The sequence below is a fragment of the Protopterus annectens genome, chromosome 9.part0, assembly GCF_019279795.1.
Source record: "Protopterus annectens isolate FY-2018-M chromosome 9.part0, PAN1.0, whole genome shotgun sequence".
Classification (NCBI taxonomy): Eukaryota; Metazoa; Chordata; order Ceratodontiformes; family Protopteridae; genus Protopterus; species Protopterus annectens.
In genome coordinates this window covers 1,180,024,992-1,180,045,486 of record NC_056743.1, presented here as the reverse complement: position 1 = coordinate 1,180,045,486, position 20,495 = coordinate 1,180,024,992, and the positions used below count along the sequence as shown (strand labels likewise).

The window sequence follows — 20,495 nt, the reverse complement described above, 5'->3', positions numbered from 1 at the left end:
TACAAGGTTATACCTCAAACAAAAACGCAGATACACCAAAAAGCTTTTGAGCATAGTAAAGGAGAGTAGAGGTATAGCCAAAACAAAGGTAAGGGGGCTGGAGGGAGGGTAACCAGGATTGCAACAGTGAATACACTCGAACATCTACATTTATGGTAAGTGTACACAAATGTACTATGTTCTTCGTGTTTCACTGTTGCAGTCATTACATTTGGGTAGATTCCCAAAGCTAAGGATGGGAGGGGGAATTTAGATAGCATTAGAACCAGCTATAAGGCCCTGCAAGACTGCAGTGGCAAAGCCAGTTCTGGATTTAAAGAAAATTGGCGGATGGTAATGCTTGGTGAAAGTACGCACAGAACTCCAGGTAGCAGCTTCTAGGATGTCCCTGGTAGGGATACCTCTGAGAAAGGCTGTAGAGGTAGATGCAGTCCTGGTTGAGTGGGGTCTGATCCCCTGTGGGATAGGTTTTCCATGGTGCTTGTAGCAGAAATGAATGCAATGGTCTATCCATTTTGAAATGGTTTGCCTTGAAATAGCCTTCCCTCTGCCCCTGCAGCAAATGCCACCAGCAGTTGTTCAGATTTCCTTTAGGTTTAGTCCTGTCCAAGTAGAATCTAAGTTGTCTGTGCACATCCAATGAGTGCAGTATCCATTCCCCTTTGTTCTGTGGATTAGGAAAGAAGGTTGGCAAATGAATGGACTGATTAAGGGTCACCACCTTGGGCATGAAGGAGGGGTTAGTCCCGAGGGACACCCTGTCAAAATAAAAGATGATTAAAGGCTCCACTGCCATAAGGGCCTGTAATTCAGACACCCTTCTTGCTGAAGTAATTGCTAAAAGGAAAGCTTTCCAAGAAAGGAATTTTAAGTCTGCAGTAGCAGCTGGCTCGAAAGGGGGAAGAGTGAGTTTCTCCAATACAAAATTAAGGTCCCAGGCTGGAGTTGGAGCTCTCCTGGGTGGTCGTAAGTTTTTGGCCCCTCTAAGGAACTGCTTGAGCAGTGGATGAGAGAAGAGGAGAGGTTCTGCATTATAATGAGCTGAAATGGCTGAGGCATGAATTCTGATGGAGGAGAAGGACAAGCCCTTGTGAAGCATCTCAGTTAAGTTTTGTAAAATCTGAGGTAAATTGGGCACTGCTGAGCTCATCCCTTGAGCTTGGTTAAAGGCACAGAATCTTTTCCACTTCTCAGCATAAGATTTTCTAGTACTAGGCCTCCTTGCCTCTAAAATGATATCCATCACTGGTTTACTGAGGGTGATTAGCCAGGCTGCTAGGTTCAGTGTTTGAAGTTGGGGTGCAGAATCTGGTTCTCCTGCTGAGACAATAGGGTAGGAGTCTGAGGCAGGTGCCATGGGTCCAACAGTGAAACACTGCGCAAGAGGGGGTGCCAGTGTTGGCGTGGCCAGTCTGGTGCAACCAAAATCATCCTTGGTCTGTCTTGTTTGATCTTTAGTAGTACTTTGGAGAGCAGAGGCAGAGGAGGAAAGGCATAAACTTTCCAGCTGAAAAACAGGGCATCCACTTTCCAAGCTTGTTTGTGGGGAGTCCTTGTGCAAAAGTTGCCCAATTGATGGTTCTGGGGGGAGGCAAACAGGTCTATATCTGGGCTCCCCCATTTGCTTGTCAACATGTTGAAAATCCTTGGTTCCAGTTTCCACTCGTGTGGGTCCATGAGGTTTCTGCTTAGTTCATCTGCCAGTGTATTTAGCTTTCCTGGCAGGAATTGAGCTTGTAGATGCACTTGATAGCTCAGGGCTGTGTTCCACAATGCCATGGCTAGTCTGCAGAGGGGGTAAGAATGTGTCCCCCCCTGCTTGTTTATGTACCACATAACAGTGGTGTTGCCCGTCTTTACCATTAATTGTCCTGGAAGAATGTGGTCCTTGAAGGCTGTCAGAGCATTCTGTACAGCTAACATTTCTTTTTGATTGATATGCAGATGCATTTGACTTGGGTTCCATTTGCCCTGAATGCATTTCCCAGCCAGATGAGCCTCCCCCATGCAGAGTCTGATGTGTCTGTTGTTAGGGTTTGGGTGGCAGGGGGTAGTGTGAATGGTAATCCCTTGTTTTGGTGGCAGGCCTCTGCCCACCAAAGGAACTCTAGGCGTAGGCAAGGTATGATAGGAATCACTGCTTCTAGATCCTGAGAATGCTGACACCATAGGCTTTTTAGATACCATTGTAGTTTCCTCATATGCAGTCTTGCATATGGAATTAGAAGAATGCAGGAGGCCATGAACCCCAAGGCTTGTAGAATTTGCCTTGCTGATAGCATGGTTTTTGTGGCCACTTTTTTGAAGTAGGTTGTCAAACGAATTTGTTTCTCCGGCATAAGGAAAGCCATCTGGGAAGTTGTATTCAAGCTTTCTCCCAGGAATATAATTTGTCGACAGGGTACCAGGTGTGATTTCTTTTCGTGTATGGTGTGCCCCAGACAAGTTAGCACCCTTTGAACAAAAGCCAGATGATTCAAAAGTATGTCCTGGCTTTCTGCCTGAATTAGACAATCATCCAGGTATGGGTATATTCGAATATTTCTTTGCCTGCAAAATGCAATGACTGGAGCTAGGCACTTTGTGAATACCCTGGGCGCAGTAGATAAGCCAAAGGGCAGTGCAGAGAACTGAAAGTGCGTGGAGCCTGCTTTGAAGCGTAGGTGTCTTCTGCAAGATTCTCTGATTGGGATGTGCAGGTATGCTTCCTTTAAAATCTATTGTTGCCAACCAGGCGTCTTTGCCTAGCATAGGGAGCAACTGGTGAAGAGTCAGCATCTTGAAGTTTGGAATCACCAAGGTGTTTAGAGTTGACAGGTCCAGGATAGGACGCCATGAATTGTCTTTTCTGGGTACCAGGAAAAGTCCTGAGTAGAAACCTTGTCCCTTTTCCTCTTCTGGTACTAACTGAATAGCCCCCATGCTTAAGAGAGGAAGTACTTGCTTTTGAGCCTCTGCCCACAGATTTGGGGGTAGATCTGGCCACCCACTTGGTGTTGGTAAAGTACAGTTTTGTACCTACCATAAATGTAGATGTCCGAGAGGTATGCATCTGCAGTCCTTACAAATGGGTTGTCCTGGCCTCAGGCAGCCCTTCGGTCGGCCGGATTCCAAAGTCTGGGTCTGGCCTCGGCTGATGTTGCACTTCACCCGACGTCATAGCTGCAGTTCAGCGGGTATAAAGGCATCAGCCGACGCCATTTTCCTCAGTGTTTCTTGCCCCAGATGCCAGGTGCCCTCTAGGAAGGCTAAATTTGGATAAATGCAAATGTTTCCAAACAATAGAGAGCAAATAGAAATAAACATGTATATACATATATACAAACAAATACACCATAATAGATTCCCCCAGCTAGCTACAAGATGGGCAAACACCCTAGGAGTACCACAGAGGGGAAGGAGGGTGGGTAATCCTGACTGCAGATGCATACCTCTCGGACATCTACATTTATGGTAGGTACAAAACTGTACTATGTCCTTCAAGGATGCATCTGCAGTCCTTACAAATGGGTAGAATACCATAGCCAAACTGGGGGAGGAGGCACTAAGGAGGCACTAAGAGTTTATGGAGTAGTTAAGATCCCTTGCAAAACAGCAGTGGCAAAACCTGCTCGGGATCTGGAGTATAAAGGCAGATTATAATGCTTGGCAAATGTATGCACGGAGCTCCAAGTAGCAGCCTCTAAAATGTCTTTGGTAGCCACTCCTCGTAAGAAAGCTGTAGTAGTGGCTGTAGCCCTTGTGGAATGGGGTCTGATGTTTTCTGGAGTTGCCTTCCCATGAAAAGAGTAACAAAATCTTATGCAATTTCCTATCCATTTTGAGATTGTTTGTTTTGAAATTGCTTTTCCTTCCATTCCTGTGGCATATGCTACCAGAAGCTGGTCAGTTTTTCTATAGTTCTTGGTTCTGTCCAGGTAGTAGCGCAATCGTCTGTGTACATCCAAGGTATACAGCAATCTTTCCCCCCTGTTCTGTGGGTTGGGGAAGAATGTTGGTAGGTGTATTGCTTGGTTTAAAGATACTCTGGAGACCACTTTTGGCATAAAGGTAGGATTAGTTCTCATGGACACTCTATCCTGATGGAAGATAAGGAAGGGCTGTACTGCCATTAATGCCTGAAATTCAGAAACCCTTCTAGCTGAAGTGATTGCAAGCAGGAATGCAGTCTTCCAAGATAAGTACTGTAATTCTGCTGTAGCTGCTGGTTCAAAAGGGGGGAGTGTTAACTTTTCTAACACAAAGTTCAAGTCCCATGTAGGCAATGGTGGTTTCCTTGGTGGTTTTACATTTTTAATTCCTCTGAGAAATTGTCTGAGTAGAGGTTGAGAAAAGACTGGAGGATCCATGTTGTATTCTGCTGAAATTGCTGATGCATGAATCTTAATGGAGGAGTAAGACAGACCATTGTGGAAAAGCTCTGCTAAATATTCCAGGATGTTAGCTATGTTTGCCAATGATGCATCTACTCCTTTTGTTGCACTCCAAATGAGATATCTTTTCCATTTTGCTGAATAAGTTTTTCTTGTTGAGGGTCTGCGAGCCTCCAAGATAATGTCTTTAACCCTTTGAGATAAATCTGGGTTATTTTGTCTTATGCAATGTTCCAGGCAGCCAGCTGCAGTGTTTTCAGGTTTGGATGCAGGGTTTTGAAGTTGTTCTGTGTTAATAGTAAGGGAACTAGGGGCAGAGGCCATATTTGTTCCCGAGACATGCTCCTCAGTAATGGGTACCAATGCTGCCTCGGCCAGTCTGGAGCTATCAGGATGATCCTTGGACGGTCTTCTTTGATCTTCAATAGCACCTTGTGCATCAAAGGAAGAGGTGGGAATGCATATGCTGTCAGGTTTTTCCAACTGAAGGACAGGGAGTCCACCTTCCAAGCAAGTGGGTGGTATGCCCTCGTGCAGAATTTTTTCAATTGGTGGTTGTGTGGGGATGCGAATAAGTCTATTTCTGGTAGTCCCCATTTCCCTGTAATGGATTTGAAGATGTCTGGATGTAGCATCCATTCGTGGGCATCCGTGGTAGTTCTGCTTAGGATGTCTGCTAGTATATTTTCTTTTCCTGGTACAAATATTGCTTGTAACTGAATGTTGAAGCTCAGGGCCACATTCCAGAGGTCCATTGCCATCCGGCATAGAGGGTATGAATGTGTGCCTCCCTGTTTGTTGATGTACCACATAACTGTGGTGTTGTCCGTCCTTATCAGCAATTGACCCTGTCGAAGAAATGGTCTGAATGTCTGAATTGCCAGTTTTACTGCCAGCATCTCCTTTTGATTTATGTGTAGGTTCAGCTGGTCTTGAGTCCATAAGCCTTGTATGCACTTGTCCAGCATGTGTGCCCCCCAACCGAGGTCTGAGGCGTCCGTTGTGATAGTCTGGCTTGGTTGAGTGCTGTGGAAGGGCAGCCCTTTATTCAATTGACAGGCCTGAGCCCACCATTGGAATTCTTGCTTCAGGCATGGAATTATTGGAATTTGGGTCTCTAGGCTGTGCTTGTGCTGAGACCATAAATTCCTTAGGTACCATTGTAACTTCCTCATATGTAGTCTGGCATGTTGAATCAATATTATGCAGGATGCCATGTAACCCAGGGCTTGCAGGACTTTCCTTGCTGTTAGCTGGTTCTGCTTTGTTAATGCCCTGAAATAGAGAGGAAGGTGCTTCTGTTTTTCTGCTGTGAGGGATGCCATTTGATTTGATGTGTCCAGCTCTGCACCCAAGAAAGTTATCCTTTGGGATGGTATCAGCCTTGACTTTTTTATATTGACTGTGTATCCCAGGGCTTGCAGTAGATGAATGACCTTTTTCAAATCTTTTTCTAATTTGTTTTTGTTGTCCGCTTGTAACAGGCAGTCGTCCAGGTAAGGGTAAATTTGAATTTCCTGAAGCCTGCAATGAGCAATTACTGATGCCAGGCATTTCGTGAATACTCTGGGCGCAGTAGATAAGCCAAAGGGCAATGCTGAGAATTGATAATGCTCTGATCCTGCAAGAAATCTGAGGTATCTTCTGCAATTTGGTCGTATGGGGACGTGCAGGTATGCCTCCTTGAGATCTAGAGTTACCAGCCAAGACTCCTTGCCCAGCATGGGAAGAAGCTGCTGTAGGGTCAGCATTTTGAATTTTGGAACAATGAGGTATGTGTTTAGAGCGGACAGGTCGAGAATAGGTCTCCATTGGTTTTCTTTTCTTGGCACCAGGAAAAGTCTGGAGTAAAATCCTTGCCCTTGTTCCATAGACGGTACCCTTTCTATAGCTCTCATCCTTAGTAAGTGGTGTAATTGTTCTAGAGCTTTTGTCTTCTGATTTGGAGGTAGGTTTGGCATTCCTCTCTTCCTTGGTAGAGTATGGAAGTGAAACCTGTAACCTTGGTCTATTGTCTGTAAAATCCATTTGTCTCCTGTGATGTGATGCCAGTTTACTGAAAATAAGGCTAGCTTTCTGCCTAAGGGTGCTTCTAGTTGTTCCCTGGTAGGCGGTCTCAGAGCCAAGTCACTGTGATTGTCCTGTGGAAGTGGTGGTGGCTGGATCTGTGGCAGTACTTCGCTGGTTGTTAGGCTGCCACTGACGCCCCCTGTAGGCACCTCTGGATTGACCCCTACCTCTTGGGCGCCTATTCCTGCCTCTCTGAGCTCTGGAGGTGTCTGGAAAGGACCAATTCTTGGAAGGCCAGTTCCTACTAAACCTTGGAGGCTGGACCTGTAAGAAATCCTTGACTGTCTGGACAGATTTTGCTTTCTTCCACCTTCTTCAGCACCTGCTGTGCAGGGGAGCCAAACAAATTGAGCTTATCCATGGGAGCATCTAGGAGCTTTGATTTAACATGGTCTGGTAAGGACTGCTCTTTTAACCATGCATGCCTTCTGATCACTGTGCCAGTCATAGCTGATCTAAAGGAAGCCTCCAGTGCATCATAGCCGCATTTTAAGGAATGATTACTGACCTGTTGAATGTTATGTACCATTTCCTGAACAGATTTTTTGTCTAATGGTTCAGACGAGGACAGTTTTTTAGTTAACTGATCTAACATAAATTCCTGATACTGAATCATGTGGAATTGACAGTTTAAGGCCCTAGCCGAAAGAGTAGCAGAAGTGTAAACTTTTTACCCCATCTCTAAGGCCCTAGATTCCCTTTCAGAGGGGAGGGGGTTTTTGGCAGAGGTAGCTGCTACAGCCTTGGGTCCCTGGGAGATAGTTTCAGGATCTGCAAAAGGAGCCTTATACAAATGATAATGTGTGTCCGGAACCCTGTAGTACCTGTCGGGCTTAGCAGGGGCCGGAGGAAGAGAATCAGGAGCAGTACAAGCACCATTAAATGCATCATCCACAGCAGTGAGTACTGGAGGAATGGCTAAAGGCCTATGCTGTGGCAAATGCAAAAAGGTCCTAAGCCTTTTCCTAGAGTCTGAAAAATCCTGGCCCTGCCATTGAAATTGTTCCCTCATAGCATGCAAGGTTTCCCCAAAAGAAAATTCCTCAGGCGGAGAGGCAGAAGGAATGGAGTCTTCTGCATCAGAGTCCTCATAAGGAGAATAAGGGCCCTCTGGAGGGTTTGTATTATCTGAATCATCAGAGGAGTAATCTGAAGAAACTGGCTCAGGGGGCTCTGCTCTAGGCCTCTTCTCTGGAGGTGGGTGAGAGACCCTGTCAGGGTGAGGTTGGGATCCCCGGATCAAACAAATGAGATCCTCTGCTAGACTAAGCATTTGAGAACTAGAGCTAGGCCTGTGGGAGGGGGTCTTAGCAGGCACAGTTTTGGTAGATTTTGCTGCTTTAGCCCTGGCAAAAGCCTTAATCGACATGGATGCAGGTGGCCTAGCAGCTCCACGTGCAGGAGTAGATATATCTAAAGGTATAGTATCAGATAAATCCTGTGAACCTGCAAGAGCAGGTGGGATTTCAGTAGCAGATTCAGCCATGCTGGATGAGGCCTCGGTAGGAGGCAAGCTTTCGGCCGAAGGAAGAACCGTGGACTCGGTTTCAGCCGAAACAGAGACACTCGCGGTTGACTTAACTGCGGTTTCGGCCGAAACCGCGAGTGTCGGTCCTTTTCCTTGCGCTTTTTAGTTAATTGCGAAGTCGGAGTTTCCGACGGCATATTGTAAGCAAAGGCGGAGCCGAAAAACTCCTCAGCAAATTCCGACCGACGTCTAAGCGTCCGTCGGTTGAAAGAAACACAGGCTAGACAAGCTGCTACGTCGTGGTCTGGGCCTAAACAAGGTAGGCAGTAAGAGTGGAAATCTTTATGAGGTATTTGTTTCCCACAAGTTAAACAGTTATTCACTTTTTCTGACATCGGCTGAGGCAAGAAAGAGTCCCCAAATGGGGTACTTAGCTTTTTAGAAGTCTTCGGTAGTAGTAATCTCTGGTTCTGACCGACCGGCACTTGCGAACAGCTTCTGCTTCGGGCGCCACGCGGCAAGAAAGACTGGGGAAAATGGCGTTGGCTGATGCCTTTATACCCGCTGAACTGCAGCTATGACGTCGGGTGAAGTGCGACATCAGTCGAGGCCAGACCCAGACTTTGGAATCCGGCCGACTGAAGGGCTGCCTGAGGCCAGGACAACCCATTTGTAAGGACTGCAGATGCATCCTTGAAGGACATCGTGTGGAAGTGAAATCTGTATCCCTGGGGCACTATATTTAAAACCCATTTGTTCTGGGTAATGAGTTCCCAGTTCTTTGCATGAAGAGCAATCTTTCCCCCCAAAGGGGCAGTCAGTTGAGAAGTGCTTGGCAGTTTTAAAAATACGTCATTGGGACAGTTTACCATAGGGGGGAGTTTTACTACCCCCAGATTTGGAAGTGGAGGCCCCCCCACTGCTTAGTCCTGTGTGTACCCTGGGACTGAAGTCTGGAAGCTCTGCTGGATCTGCGTTTGGATTGAGAAGGTCTGGAAGAGGCAGGAAAGGACCAATTCTTGGAAGGCCAATACCTACTAAACCTTGGAAGTTGTACTTGTAAAAAAAACAGTTTGCATAGATTTAGCTTTTTCCTCCATCTTTTTAAGAACTTCTTCTGCCTTGTTGCCAAACAGGCGGTCCTGGTTTAAGGGAGCATCCAGTAATTTCGCTTTAACATGATCTGGCAAGGATTGCTCCTTAAGCCAAGCATGCCTTCTAAGTACAGACCCAGTAACAGCAGCCCTGCAAGATGCCTCTAGTGAATCCAAATCACATTGCAAAGTATGTTTTCCAACTTGTTCAGCTGAATGCAGTAAATCCTGTAAATCCTTATTTTCAGTACAATCTGGATTCAACATCACTTTCTGTTTAAGTAATCCAATAATATCCTGCTGATACTTTAACATATGAAACTGGCAGTTTAAGGCCCTAATGGCAAAAGTTGCAGAAGTGTATACCTTCTTACCCCATCTATCCAGCGCCCCGGAGTCTCTATCAGAGGGGGTTGGATTTTTGGCAGTAGTAGCTTTAATGCCCTTGGATCCCTGTGAAATGGTCTCAGGATCCGCAGTAGGATTTTTTAAAAAGGAGAGTCAGGGACCCTGTAATATCTATCAGGCTTTCTGGGAGCAGGAGGTAAGGAGTCAGGGGCCAAGCTAGATTCTGAAAAGGCATAATCAACAATGTCTAGTGCAGGAGGCATGGCTAAAGGCCTGTGCTGGGGCAGGAGTAAGAAATCCCTAAGCCTCTTTTTAACTTTCCCAAGAAAAATGCTCCCTGAGGGTATGTAAGGTTTCACCAAAAGAAAAATCCTCGGGGGGGGGTGCAAAGGGAATATAGTCCTCAGCATCAGAATCCTCATAGGCAGATGAGGGTAAATCCTTGTCATCGGACGAAACCGAAAATTCAGAATCCTGGTCAGAAGTATCATAAGCAAACTCAGTCCTATGTCTCTTAGAGGGGGAAGGTTGGCTTCCCCTGATTAAAGTAATAAGGTCTTCAGCCATCCTTATTTGTTTTTTAGGCATAGAGACCTGGCCATGCGGTCTGGGCATCAGTTTTCTACGCATGGTTCGAGTTTTATTCCTTGAAGAAAAAGATGGCGTTGGTTTAATATGCAAGTCCGTAGGCCTGAATACACCCTCAGAAGCCGGTGCCTGCACAGTGGCTCCAGACCCATCCAAGGTAGAGACATCCGCAGGTTCCACAGTTGAAGCATCTCGCGGCATACTGGACTCCGAATGGGTCTTAGTAGAGGCCTGCGAATCTGAAGTAGTGGGTATCAGGGGCTGCGAAAGTGCCTCAATGAGTACCGGCGAACTGGTGAATGGCTTAGGAGAAGAGTCGTCGGCAGCTCTGGACCTTGGCGGCCTGTCTTTGTCTTTGCGTTTTTTTGGAATGTCGGTAGTCTGATGGCTTACCAAAGACATATCGGGATAACTGAACCAAGCACCAAAATATTTAGAAGCGTAAATATACCTACGAGGGGTAGTTTGTGGTTTAAATAAGGCACAAAACCAACAGCGAGGTACGTCGTGGTCAGGGCCTAGGCAAGGAATACAGTAAGAATGAAAATCTCAATGAGGTATTTGCTTTCCACAAGTAATGCAATTATTTACTTTTACTGACATCAGTTTAGAGCAAGAAAAAAAGTTTCCCCAATGGATATGCAACTCGAAAACGAAAATTTCAGGAGTTGGCTGACCGGCACTTGCGAACTGCTTCTGCTTCGGGCACCGCACAGCAAGAAAGACTATGTAATGGCGTCGGCTGCATGTTTTATATTTCTGACGACCTGACGTCATGGAAGAAGGGACAGCAACCGACGCAGGACCCAAGACTTTGTTAATCAGGCCGACTTGAGGGCTAATGCAAGCAGATAACCCAAATGTAATGACTGCAACAGTGAAACACGAAGAACATCCAGTCTTGTCTTGGTCAGGAGGAGGCCACTAGGATCATCCTGGGTCTGTCCCCCCTAATTTCTGTCTGTACTCTGGGAATCAGGGGTAAGGGCAGGAATGCATATAGGAACCAGTTTATCCATGTGAAGGACAATGCATCTATATTCTAAGCCCCTGTCAGGGATGTTCTGGAGTAGAACATCTGTAGTTGTTTGTTGTGGTGAGGGGCAAAAAGGTCTACAGTTAGGTCTAGGAAGGCCTCTCTCTTCAGCATCTATTCTTTGAGGTCTAGAAGGTCCCTGCTTACAGAGTCTGCGAGGTTATTGTTCTGACCTGGAATATAAGAAGCTATGAGGGTCAGTGCTATTTCTTGAGCAAACATCCACATTTTTCTGGAAAGGCCGCACAGAAGGTACGACAGAGTTCCTCTTGCTTATGTGCCACATCACCATGGTGTTGCATGTCTAGATTTGCAGAGTCTCTGGGCTTAAGGTCTGTTGAAATGCTTTTATGACAAAGTAGCCTGGTAGTAGCACCTTCTGATCTGTATGCAATTGCCAAGAAGACCAAATATCCTGCACTTTCAAGGAACCTAAGTAGGCCCCAAGCTATGAACTGAACTGTCTCTGATGATGGTATTGTCTCCTTCTGGAAAAGAGAAATTTGTCCTGGGTTCCTGTGTATGGTATTCTTCCACCAGGGAGAGGCAGTAGGGTTTCCAAGGGCTGGAAATGCTGTTCAAGCACTTTTCAGGAACCATGTGTAACTGCAATTGGAATCATGAGAATGCAAGATGCCACATACCCCAGTATACTCAGGAATCCTCTTGCAGTGATGAGTTGCTCTAGAAGACGACTGGTCAGACCGCTTGTCAAGAAAGTTATCTTGTCTTGGGGAAGGAAGGGTTTCTGTTGAAACAAATATAGGAAGGTTCCCATGAAGAAGATTCTTGTTTGAGGAAGAGTTTGAGATTTTTGAAGATTCAAGACATCTATCCTTCTGAAAGCTGTCTACAGTGACATGCAAAGCATCTAGGATCTTTGATGTGGATCTTCCCTGAATAAGGCTATGTAGGGGTAAATATGAACCTCCGGAGTTCTGCAATGTCAGAGGAGCTAGATGTTTTGTGAAAATCCTGGGAGCAGCAGATGGCCCAAATGGTAAAGCACAAAACTGGAAGTGATAACCTGTTGCTACAAATCGCAAGTATTTTCTGTACTGTTTTTTTCCAACATAGAATGCTGCACAGTTGGTGCACTGAGCTCGGTACACTATGCATTCTGTGTGGCGAAGCATTCTATGTTGGAAAAACACTTAAATTAAAAACCAAAATAGCCCAACACCTGCATGACTTCAAATACCAAAATTCAAACAACTCTTTAGTCAAGCACTTCAGGGAATCTCATGGACACAATAAGATTCTCTTTCATATCCTGGACAGGATCAACGAGGAGGAGTTCCAAGGACCAATGAATGATTACTTGGAGAAGCGAGAACTCGAATGGCAGATTTGGCTCAATGCCAGCAGAGCCCCCTGGACTGAACTCTCACATATCCATAACTAGAGTGCTAAAGCTAAGGAAGCTTCACCATTACACCTACTACTGACAGTAAAAGGGACTGTTTTACCTGATTATTCACTGAAACCTTATTCATCACTTCCAAAGGCATCACAATGTCCTACTGTAGTTAGAAGTTAGATCTGATGAAGCGATTTGTGAAAGCATATGGACGTTTATGATTGAAGAATGCTCATGGTTTATTTCTTTATTTTTATGTTTTTTAATAGATATATACATTTTCTGATCATGATCTCCAGTTCAACCTTTTACACTCTAGGGGTGGGGGCCTAATAACAGTATAGTGTATGCAAGACCCGCATATCTTAAATACAGAATGTCCTCAATGGGTTCATTTGCATATATTCCATGAGCTTCTAGCACAAGAGTTTTTAAGGAACCACACAGCGAAAACCCTAGCCTGGACATTTTTTCCTTGTAGTTTTTACATATTTGTTTTATCTATACGACTTGTTTTAGCTTATTAGGAGGTATTTTTACAGACACCCTTATGGTAATGGACATCAGCTGAGTTTGTAAGCTTGCAAACTTAATTACTCAGTGTAACTAGTGTACTCACCTAACTTCTGAAAAGATTGCACAAGAAAGGAGAAACTCATTGAAAGAAAAATCAGGAGTCACAGTGTCTTTTTTTGCTTGTGTAGGAGAATCTTTTGCAGCCTTTTGAAAAATAAAAATCTGTTAACGTCTATGTTAAGCTCGGAGCTTGACCTGCTGGTTTGATCAGCTTAAAGCTACTTGGACACGTCTAAACATTAAATTAGTAGAAAAATTTTACCATAGGAGACTTATCAGATGGAATAAGGTGGCTCTCTGGAAAAACAGATCAGCCAATGAACTGCCAGTATAATGAATACATGTGAAGCACACAACTCTACAGCTAGACAGAACTGAAGATGGCACCGACTGACTCCCTTCTTATACTTTAATATCCAGATTCTTCAAACATCCATCAGTTAGTGATGATGTAAAGACTCAGGAAATCAGGACAGTCATTGGCTTCTGCATAGCTGGAAGACCCAAGAATTAGTACTGTAACACCGACTATGAAGATCACCACATTGGTTATATCTGACAAAAGAGGTTCTCCTCAGTGTGTCCAAGACTGGGGTGATGGAATAAGTATAGGGAGGTGGACTGCCTGGTTCAGCTACAGGTCTATCACCATCTGGGGCATAAAGGTTGGATTTGTACATAGGGATCCCTTACACTTCTGGAAAATGAGGAAAAATTCTTTGCACATGAGGACCTGCAACCCAGAAATTCTTCTAAAAGAAATAACTGATATGTAGATGGGAGATGCAAGGGCATTCACCTCTTTAAGGGGTGGGGGGGCAAAGCAAGTTTTCTTAAATGTAACTGAGGTACAATAGCAGTGTAATTTGTCACCAAGTGGGTTTCAAATGTAGGACCCTTTTGAGAAACTGCTTAACTGGCAATAAGAAACAGAGAGGAGAGACCCCAGAGCACACAAGCCGAGATTGCTGATGTATGTAGTTTTACAGAGGCACAATTTTATAAACACCTGACAGGTATACAATGATTGTGGACACCTGTTCTGCACTTTGGTGCCTTAGAAGAGGTTGGGACCAAAGTAAGAACAGTCTCCACAACTTTCTTGTGTATGGTTTCCTAGTTCCCTTAGGATGGACAGCATATCCTCTGAAAACATCTGCCTAAAAGGGATAACAGCTAAATCATCCAAGCTGCCAGATTTGGGAGTCCCCCAGTTGGGATTTATAAATTACTCCTTGCACTGTATCAATAGGTCCACAAACTGAGACAACTGTACAGACTCTATCCTTACTACGTTCAGTGGAAATAGCATTGACTTTACCAAAAGGATGCTGCAAGTGGAATTTTTTTTTGATTCCCTACACACTACACAACTGTTAACTTTTTCATCAGGATCCAAAATCAAGTTTTGATGTCTGAAAGCTAAAAAAAAGCTAACATATAAAGAAAAGCAAAACAATCATAGGTTCATAGGTGTTTACTAGGCCAATGACCACAGGGGCCTTTTAAAGCCTAGCCATGCGCCCCCCATCTCTGGCAACTTCTGATAAGTGAAGTCATAGAAAGGATGGACCAGGGGAAGGAGGTTAAAAAAGGTCCGGTTTTGGATACGGGAGTCCTCTTTGGCACTGCAGATTGTATTGCTACGATAATCTGTGGTGTGTCCAGGTGATCAGCTGGGATATTTTAGTAAGGCCTAGGTATTTGTTTTCAGGAAGGTGAGTATTTTTTTTTATATTACTGAAGGTAAGTGTAAGGATCTTAGGAAGGTTGTGGGGCTATCTACAGGTTGTTTGTTATTGAGATTAAAGTTTATTATTATTATTATTTATACATATTGTAGTGCTGGTAGCCCAGATCTTTGCAGAATGTCCAGATTGTTGCCTCATTTGGTCTGTTCCTGTTTCTAGGTAATCACTGGGGACCGTAGTCCCTACATAATGGCACACACTGAAATTACAGATGTCAATGAACCTATGAACCTATATCATTCTGAAAATGCATGCTGATACAAAACCTCTTTTTTATGGTGACTTAAGTATAAGAGCAATATTTGTTTGTGCCTGCTTTTGCCTGTCCCCCCATTGTTTTGCTTGTCCAGATTTCTTGAACGAAGAGGTTCAGAGGTATGCATATGCGCAACTCCTGGTCATAACTCTCAACTGTCCAGTTTTACTGAATGCACAGTTTTTGCAATCCAGAGGCTGAATTGACTAAATAATGGCTTATATTGGTGTTCCAGACTGCATACATTAATCCTATTAGTCTAGAAACTTTATAAATTCAATAGAGCAATACTTAAACTTTGCAGAGACAAAATCATGAGTGAGCCTGCTACAGCGTTGGTCAATGGCATTGGCAGCTGCTACATTTTTTTGAAAGAGGGCAGCATAGTCCATTGGGGTATTCACACCAACATAGTGATGAAAGGTGGCTTTGCATTGGGTTGCTAATCCATACATTTTCCCCAGCAATACACTTAATTGAGCTCTGCAGTCCATGTCACACTGACAGTCTGACAACACCAACAATGTGTTCAATACTGACAGAATTGTGGTAAGAAAGAGCCTGGGGATGACACAGGTTGCTGTGCCCCTTATATCACAGATTTCCTGATGTGTAGGTGGGAGGGCATCTGCATGGATAGTAGATGGAATGATGAAAATCTCTGTCAGGCCCGATGTCAGACCTTCTGTGGAAGAAGTTCTCAAGAGTCATTACTGCAACTGAGAGTTATACAACGAACATCACATGAGGTGCAGCACTGTAAGTACAGCCTCAAATGTATACACTACAAGAAAGCAGTATCACAGTATCATTAGCATACCATATAAATGATCTTTAACTGAAAAGTACTTCAATTTTTATGAAAGAAAGTTCTGCCAGTGTCACTTATCTGATGTTAATTCAGTGGACAGTTTGGTTAGTCATACCATGACCAGAAAAGCAAAGAAGCCTGACATGCTGGTGGCAGAGCAAATTCATAACTTTCACAGTAGAAATGCCATGATCACAAACAAAAAATGTGGAAAAGGTTTACCTTGAACTGAATTAGATGTCACAAAGATGGTACTGCAGGATCACAAACAAAATCAGAAATGCAGGACATGCCTCATTTTGAGACCTGTGTACAAATACTTGAGAGATCAGTACCTAGGGGAGAATGGCTGCTATAACTCGGTGATTTTAAACCACATAGAATCTAAGTAATTAGCTACTCTTCTGATGCAAATTGTTACCATACAAATTTAAAGATGTGACAATCACTTCCCCCACAAAATACTGATCTCAGCCTTCGTTGCTACTCGGATTCTGCCTTTACTTAAGGAGTAACACTGCAGCTTTTCAGACAGACTGCAGAAATACATTCTGACTTGTACTAATTTGCTAAATGCTATTAAGGATATTTAGTGCAGGTTGCATGACAAGGATGGTGAAATGACCATCATCATCAACTCCTTTTTCCCCATTTTCTACATGGAGCCGAGGTGTCGCTTCAACTGCCGCCAAATATCTCTATTCAGTGCCACTCTCCGACTTCTTTGCTGGACACCCTTGTTTCCTCTTACCATCTTACTGTCTGTCCCAAATCATCTTCACCAAATTAGGTGAACGGCCCTAATTTTGAAAAGTGGGCAGATGACAGGTTTTCCAGCATTGAAAAACAGTCAGCTGTCTTTGTGTACCATAAATAATATATATGAAAGCACTAGCTCCATCTTGAAAGTACAGCTGAAATCATGGGTTTAGCCTATAACGCGAACCTCCACATAATCTGCTACAGCTGCAGTCTGTACTATTCAAATTACTACAGCAAGGCTAAACATTCTGAAAATGACTTTCTGATTACAGAAGGCACTGTAAATTTTTGAGTGCATATTACTACCTGTATTGAAGTAATTAATTACATTTCATTACATAGTACATGCTGTTCCCCTGACCATTCAGAAACAATAACAGTCTTACCTTAACACTGCAGTCCTCAGATCCACTGGCAATCACCTCATCATTGTGTGGGCACCAATCAATGTCCAAGACAGGCCCAGTGTGACCACAAACAGTTGGGTATGACTTATCAATACGGCCAGTCTTTAAAATGAAAAGAAAGGGTAGCGTGAACATACAAAACACAATGAAATCAATCAAGACTCGGAAGCAAACAAGTGCATTCAGAATTTTTACGTACACAAAATTCATCTGCAAACAGTAGCCAGGCTCTATTACCAATGTTCCTTGCAAACACAATTCCTATTGCTCCAGTTTTGTATTTAACATATTATACTTCATTACATTGCAACTACTGTTCTCTTTACATGTTGCACACAGTCATTTCTAATTCCCTGAGATAAAGAACACACATGCACGCACACGAGATGAGATGACAAGAAAGTATATTTAATGATACCGATTTGGTAACCAGGTAATTGGGATGTTCCATCATACAGCCATTTTGGCCATGACGTGGGCAAACAGACAATTTTACTTGTGCTGTGTTAAACAGCTAGTTATGATGTAAAACAGAAGCAGGTGTTCAACAAATTATAAAAGAAATTTATACTGTTATGACAAGGCTATTGAACATTAAACTGTTTATACACATCCAATATTTGTAGAAATATCATTAGGTCATCTGTTCTGGTATATGCCCAAGACAGCAGGCATTCCAGGAAAAAACAAAACAGTTTTATTATTTACAGTACACAGCCATGATGCACTTTGTAATGAGTACCGCAGGCTACTAAAATCTTTCTGCTAGCTACTAAGACAGTACCGTGGCTTAGTGGTCAAGCTTTCTGCCTAACAACCCTACAGTCCAAGACTCAAGACTGACCTTTAGTTATGAAGTATGCATATTTTGCCTGGGACTGTAAGGGACTTCTCTGGATATCCCAGTTTCCTCACAGAAATGTGCTTTTTTTTCTGGCTACTCTAAACTGTCCACAAACATTGTACACAATCTCATCTTTGGGATACAGGTCATGACTGAAAGTCTACAAAATTCACTCGCACAGTTAAACAAATATTTCCTTGTATTAGATGCAAGGACTTTTGCTGAATTTGCAGAAACACACAAAAAAAAGACTTAAAAATAAACAAAATGATTCTCATGCAATACACAGCTCTGCTGTGTGTGAGATTCATTTTTCTAAATACTGTCATCTAAAATGTTCTCATAAAATACAACCTCAACAATTTCAAGAGTGTACAGACTTCTGCTTACACTACCAACACATATAAACTCTCGGGAAAATAGAGTGAATCGTTATGTCAGTAAAAGGATGACATTTACCACATAATGTGCTACATGCCCACTTCTAAATGCAGATCAAACACTTTACATACATGACAATTAACTTTGTAAGAAAGAGATCTGACAATGCTTTAAAAAATACGGATGATATCAGTTTTTCTTTCGCTCCTATTGTCTTCATTTAGAAAAGAAAAATGCACAAAACTTAAGTTTGTCAGAAGATGGTGACTGCATGAGTCATTACTGTCTCAATATTTTCAACTTTTCACAAATTCTCTGTACTAAATACAGTGCACTAGAATTTATTAATACAGACCTTTGTTTAGGTGGAACCTGATGTTACTTGTCAGAAGCCTTTTTTTTTTTTTTTTTTAAATATCAGTGTCCACCCTCTATCAGCCTCCAATCTACCCTGAGCCAATTTCATCATCCCCTCCATGCTCAGCAAAAGGGCGTCAGCCAGCCAGAAAGGGTCGACATTCTGATAGTTATGGAGTTGTCCCCACCCACATGGCCATGCCTACCAATTCACAGAAGCATCCTCATGCCAGCAGCTGCCTTTGGGTCTGGCTTCACCCCTAGACTGAGGCCAGCCAAGTTTAAGGGTGGATTCCTAACTGTTCCTATGCCAGAGGACTACAAGGCATGCCTCTAATCCCCTCTATGACATTATGTGAGACAAGGTGAACAGAAGAATTCCTTACAAATCCTTATCTTCTTCCTTCACAGTAGTTTGAGTGAAAGGAGTTCCCACAAAGCTCCACTGGCATTCATGCTTCTACTGACATTCTGATGCCTGTGACAATGTGGATGTTCATTCCCAGTCCCACAACGACACTTGGCAACACCCACCTCTGTCGAATATTTACTCACTGTTGTGGACCGAGCAGCCATCTCTCTCTCTCTCTCCTAAAAGGAGTGGGCCAGTGTGAGCTGCCCACGTCACAAATCAAGTGCTGGTCATCTGGGTCCAAGTCAGGGTATCACTGCTGTTTAACAGGGAACCACAGCCCACATGCCAGAAGCTTAATGGAGTACAGTGATGTGGGCTATGGAAGGAAGGGCAGTCAAAGAAAAGTACAGTTGTGTACACTTACCATAAATGTAGATGTTCGAGTGTATTCACTGTTGCAGTCATTACATTTGGGTAATCCTGCTGGCAGGTTGCCCTCAGTCGGCCTGAATTCCAAAGTCTTGGGTCCTGCGTCAGTTGCTGTCGCCCCTTCCCTGACGTCAGGTCGTCAGGGGTATAAAAGATGTAGCCTACGCCATTTTATTCAGTTTTTCTTGCCCCAGATGTCAGGTGCTCCCAAAAGGGTAGGGTAGATATATATATATATAAAACATACATGCACCAAAATAAACTTTACCTTCATTTACAACATAGGTTGTATAGATCACAGAAGTAAAGATAAGTTCTAGCAGAAATAAGGGGGATGGTGGGTGGGTAACCTGGACTGCAACAGTGAATACACTCGAATATCTACATTTAAGTGTACACAACTGTACTATGTTCTTTATGTTTCACTGTTGCAGTCATTACATTTGGGTAGATTCCCAAAGCTGTGGTTGGGAGGCTGGAGCTAAACAGCATTAGGAGCGACTATGAGACCCTGCAGAACTGCAGTGTCAAAGCCTGCCCTGGATTTAGAGTAGAGTGGCAGATGATAGTGCTTTGTAAAGGTGTGCACTGAACTCCAAGTAGCTGCCTCTAAAATGTCCTTGGTTGGTACTCCCCTGAGAAATGCTGCTGAAGTGGCTGCAGCTCTGGTGGAATGTGGCCTAATGCCCTTAGGCACTGGCTTGCCATGGTACAAGTAGCAGAAACGAACACAGTGGCCTATCCACTTTGAAGTAGTCTGCTTTGAGATAGCCTTTCCTTGTGATCCTGCAGCATATGCCACTAGTGATCCTGCAGCATATGCCACTAGTAATTGCTCTGTCTTTCTGAAAACTTTGGTTCTGTCCAAGCAGAATCCAAGCTGTCTGTGTATGTCCAAAGAATGCAGAATTCTTTCCCCCTTGTTCTGTGGATTTGGATAAAAAGTTGGCAGATGAATGGTTTGGTTAAGAGCCACACTGGACATCACTTTAGGCATAAATGTTGGGTTTGTCCTAAGGGAGACCCTGTCCTGATAAAAAATGATAAAAGGTTCCACAGCCATGAGTGCCTGTAGCTCTGAAACTCGTCTTGCAGAAGTTATTGCTAGGAGCAGAGCTGTTTTCCAAGATAAAAACTTTATATCCGCAGTAGCAGCTGGCTCAAAAGGAGACAGGGCGAGTTTTTTCAAGACGTAGTTGAGGTCCCATGCAGGCATTGGTGATCTCCTT

General features: G+C 43.7%; 1 protein-coding gene across 2 annotated transcripts in view; it reads right to left on the bottom strand.

Annotated features, from left to right (window-relative positions):
* Positions 1 to 20,495, bottom strand: part of CORO1B (coronin 1B) — a 626,540-nt gene that overhangs the window by 262,485 nt on the left and 343,560 nt on the right. For both annotated transcript variants that reach the window (XM_044084070.1, XM_044084068.1), the window contains exon 3: positions 16,880 to 17,002. In XM_044084070.1, coding sequence (XP_043940005.1) covers positions 16,880 to 17,002 — 123 coding nt within the window. The remainder of the gene's footprint in view (positions 1 to 16,879; positions 17,003 to 20,495) is intronic.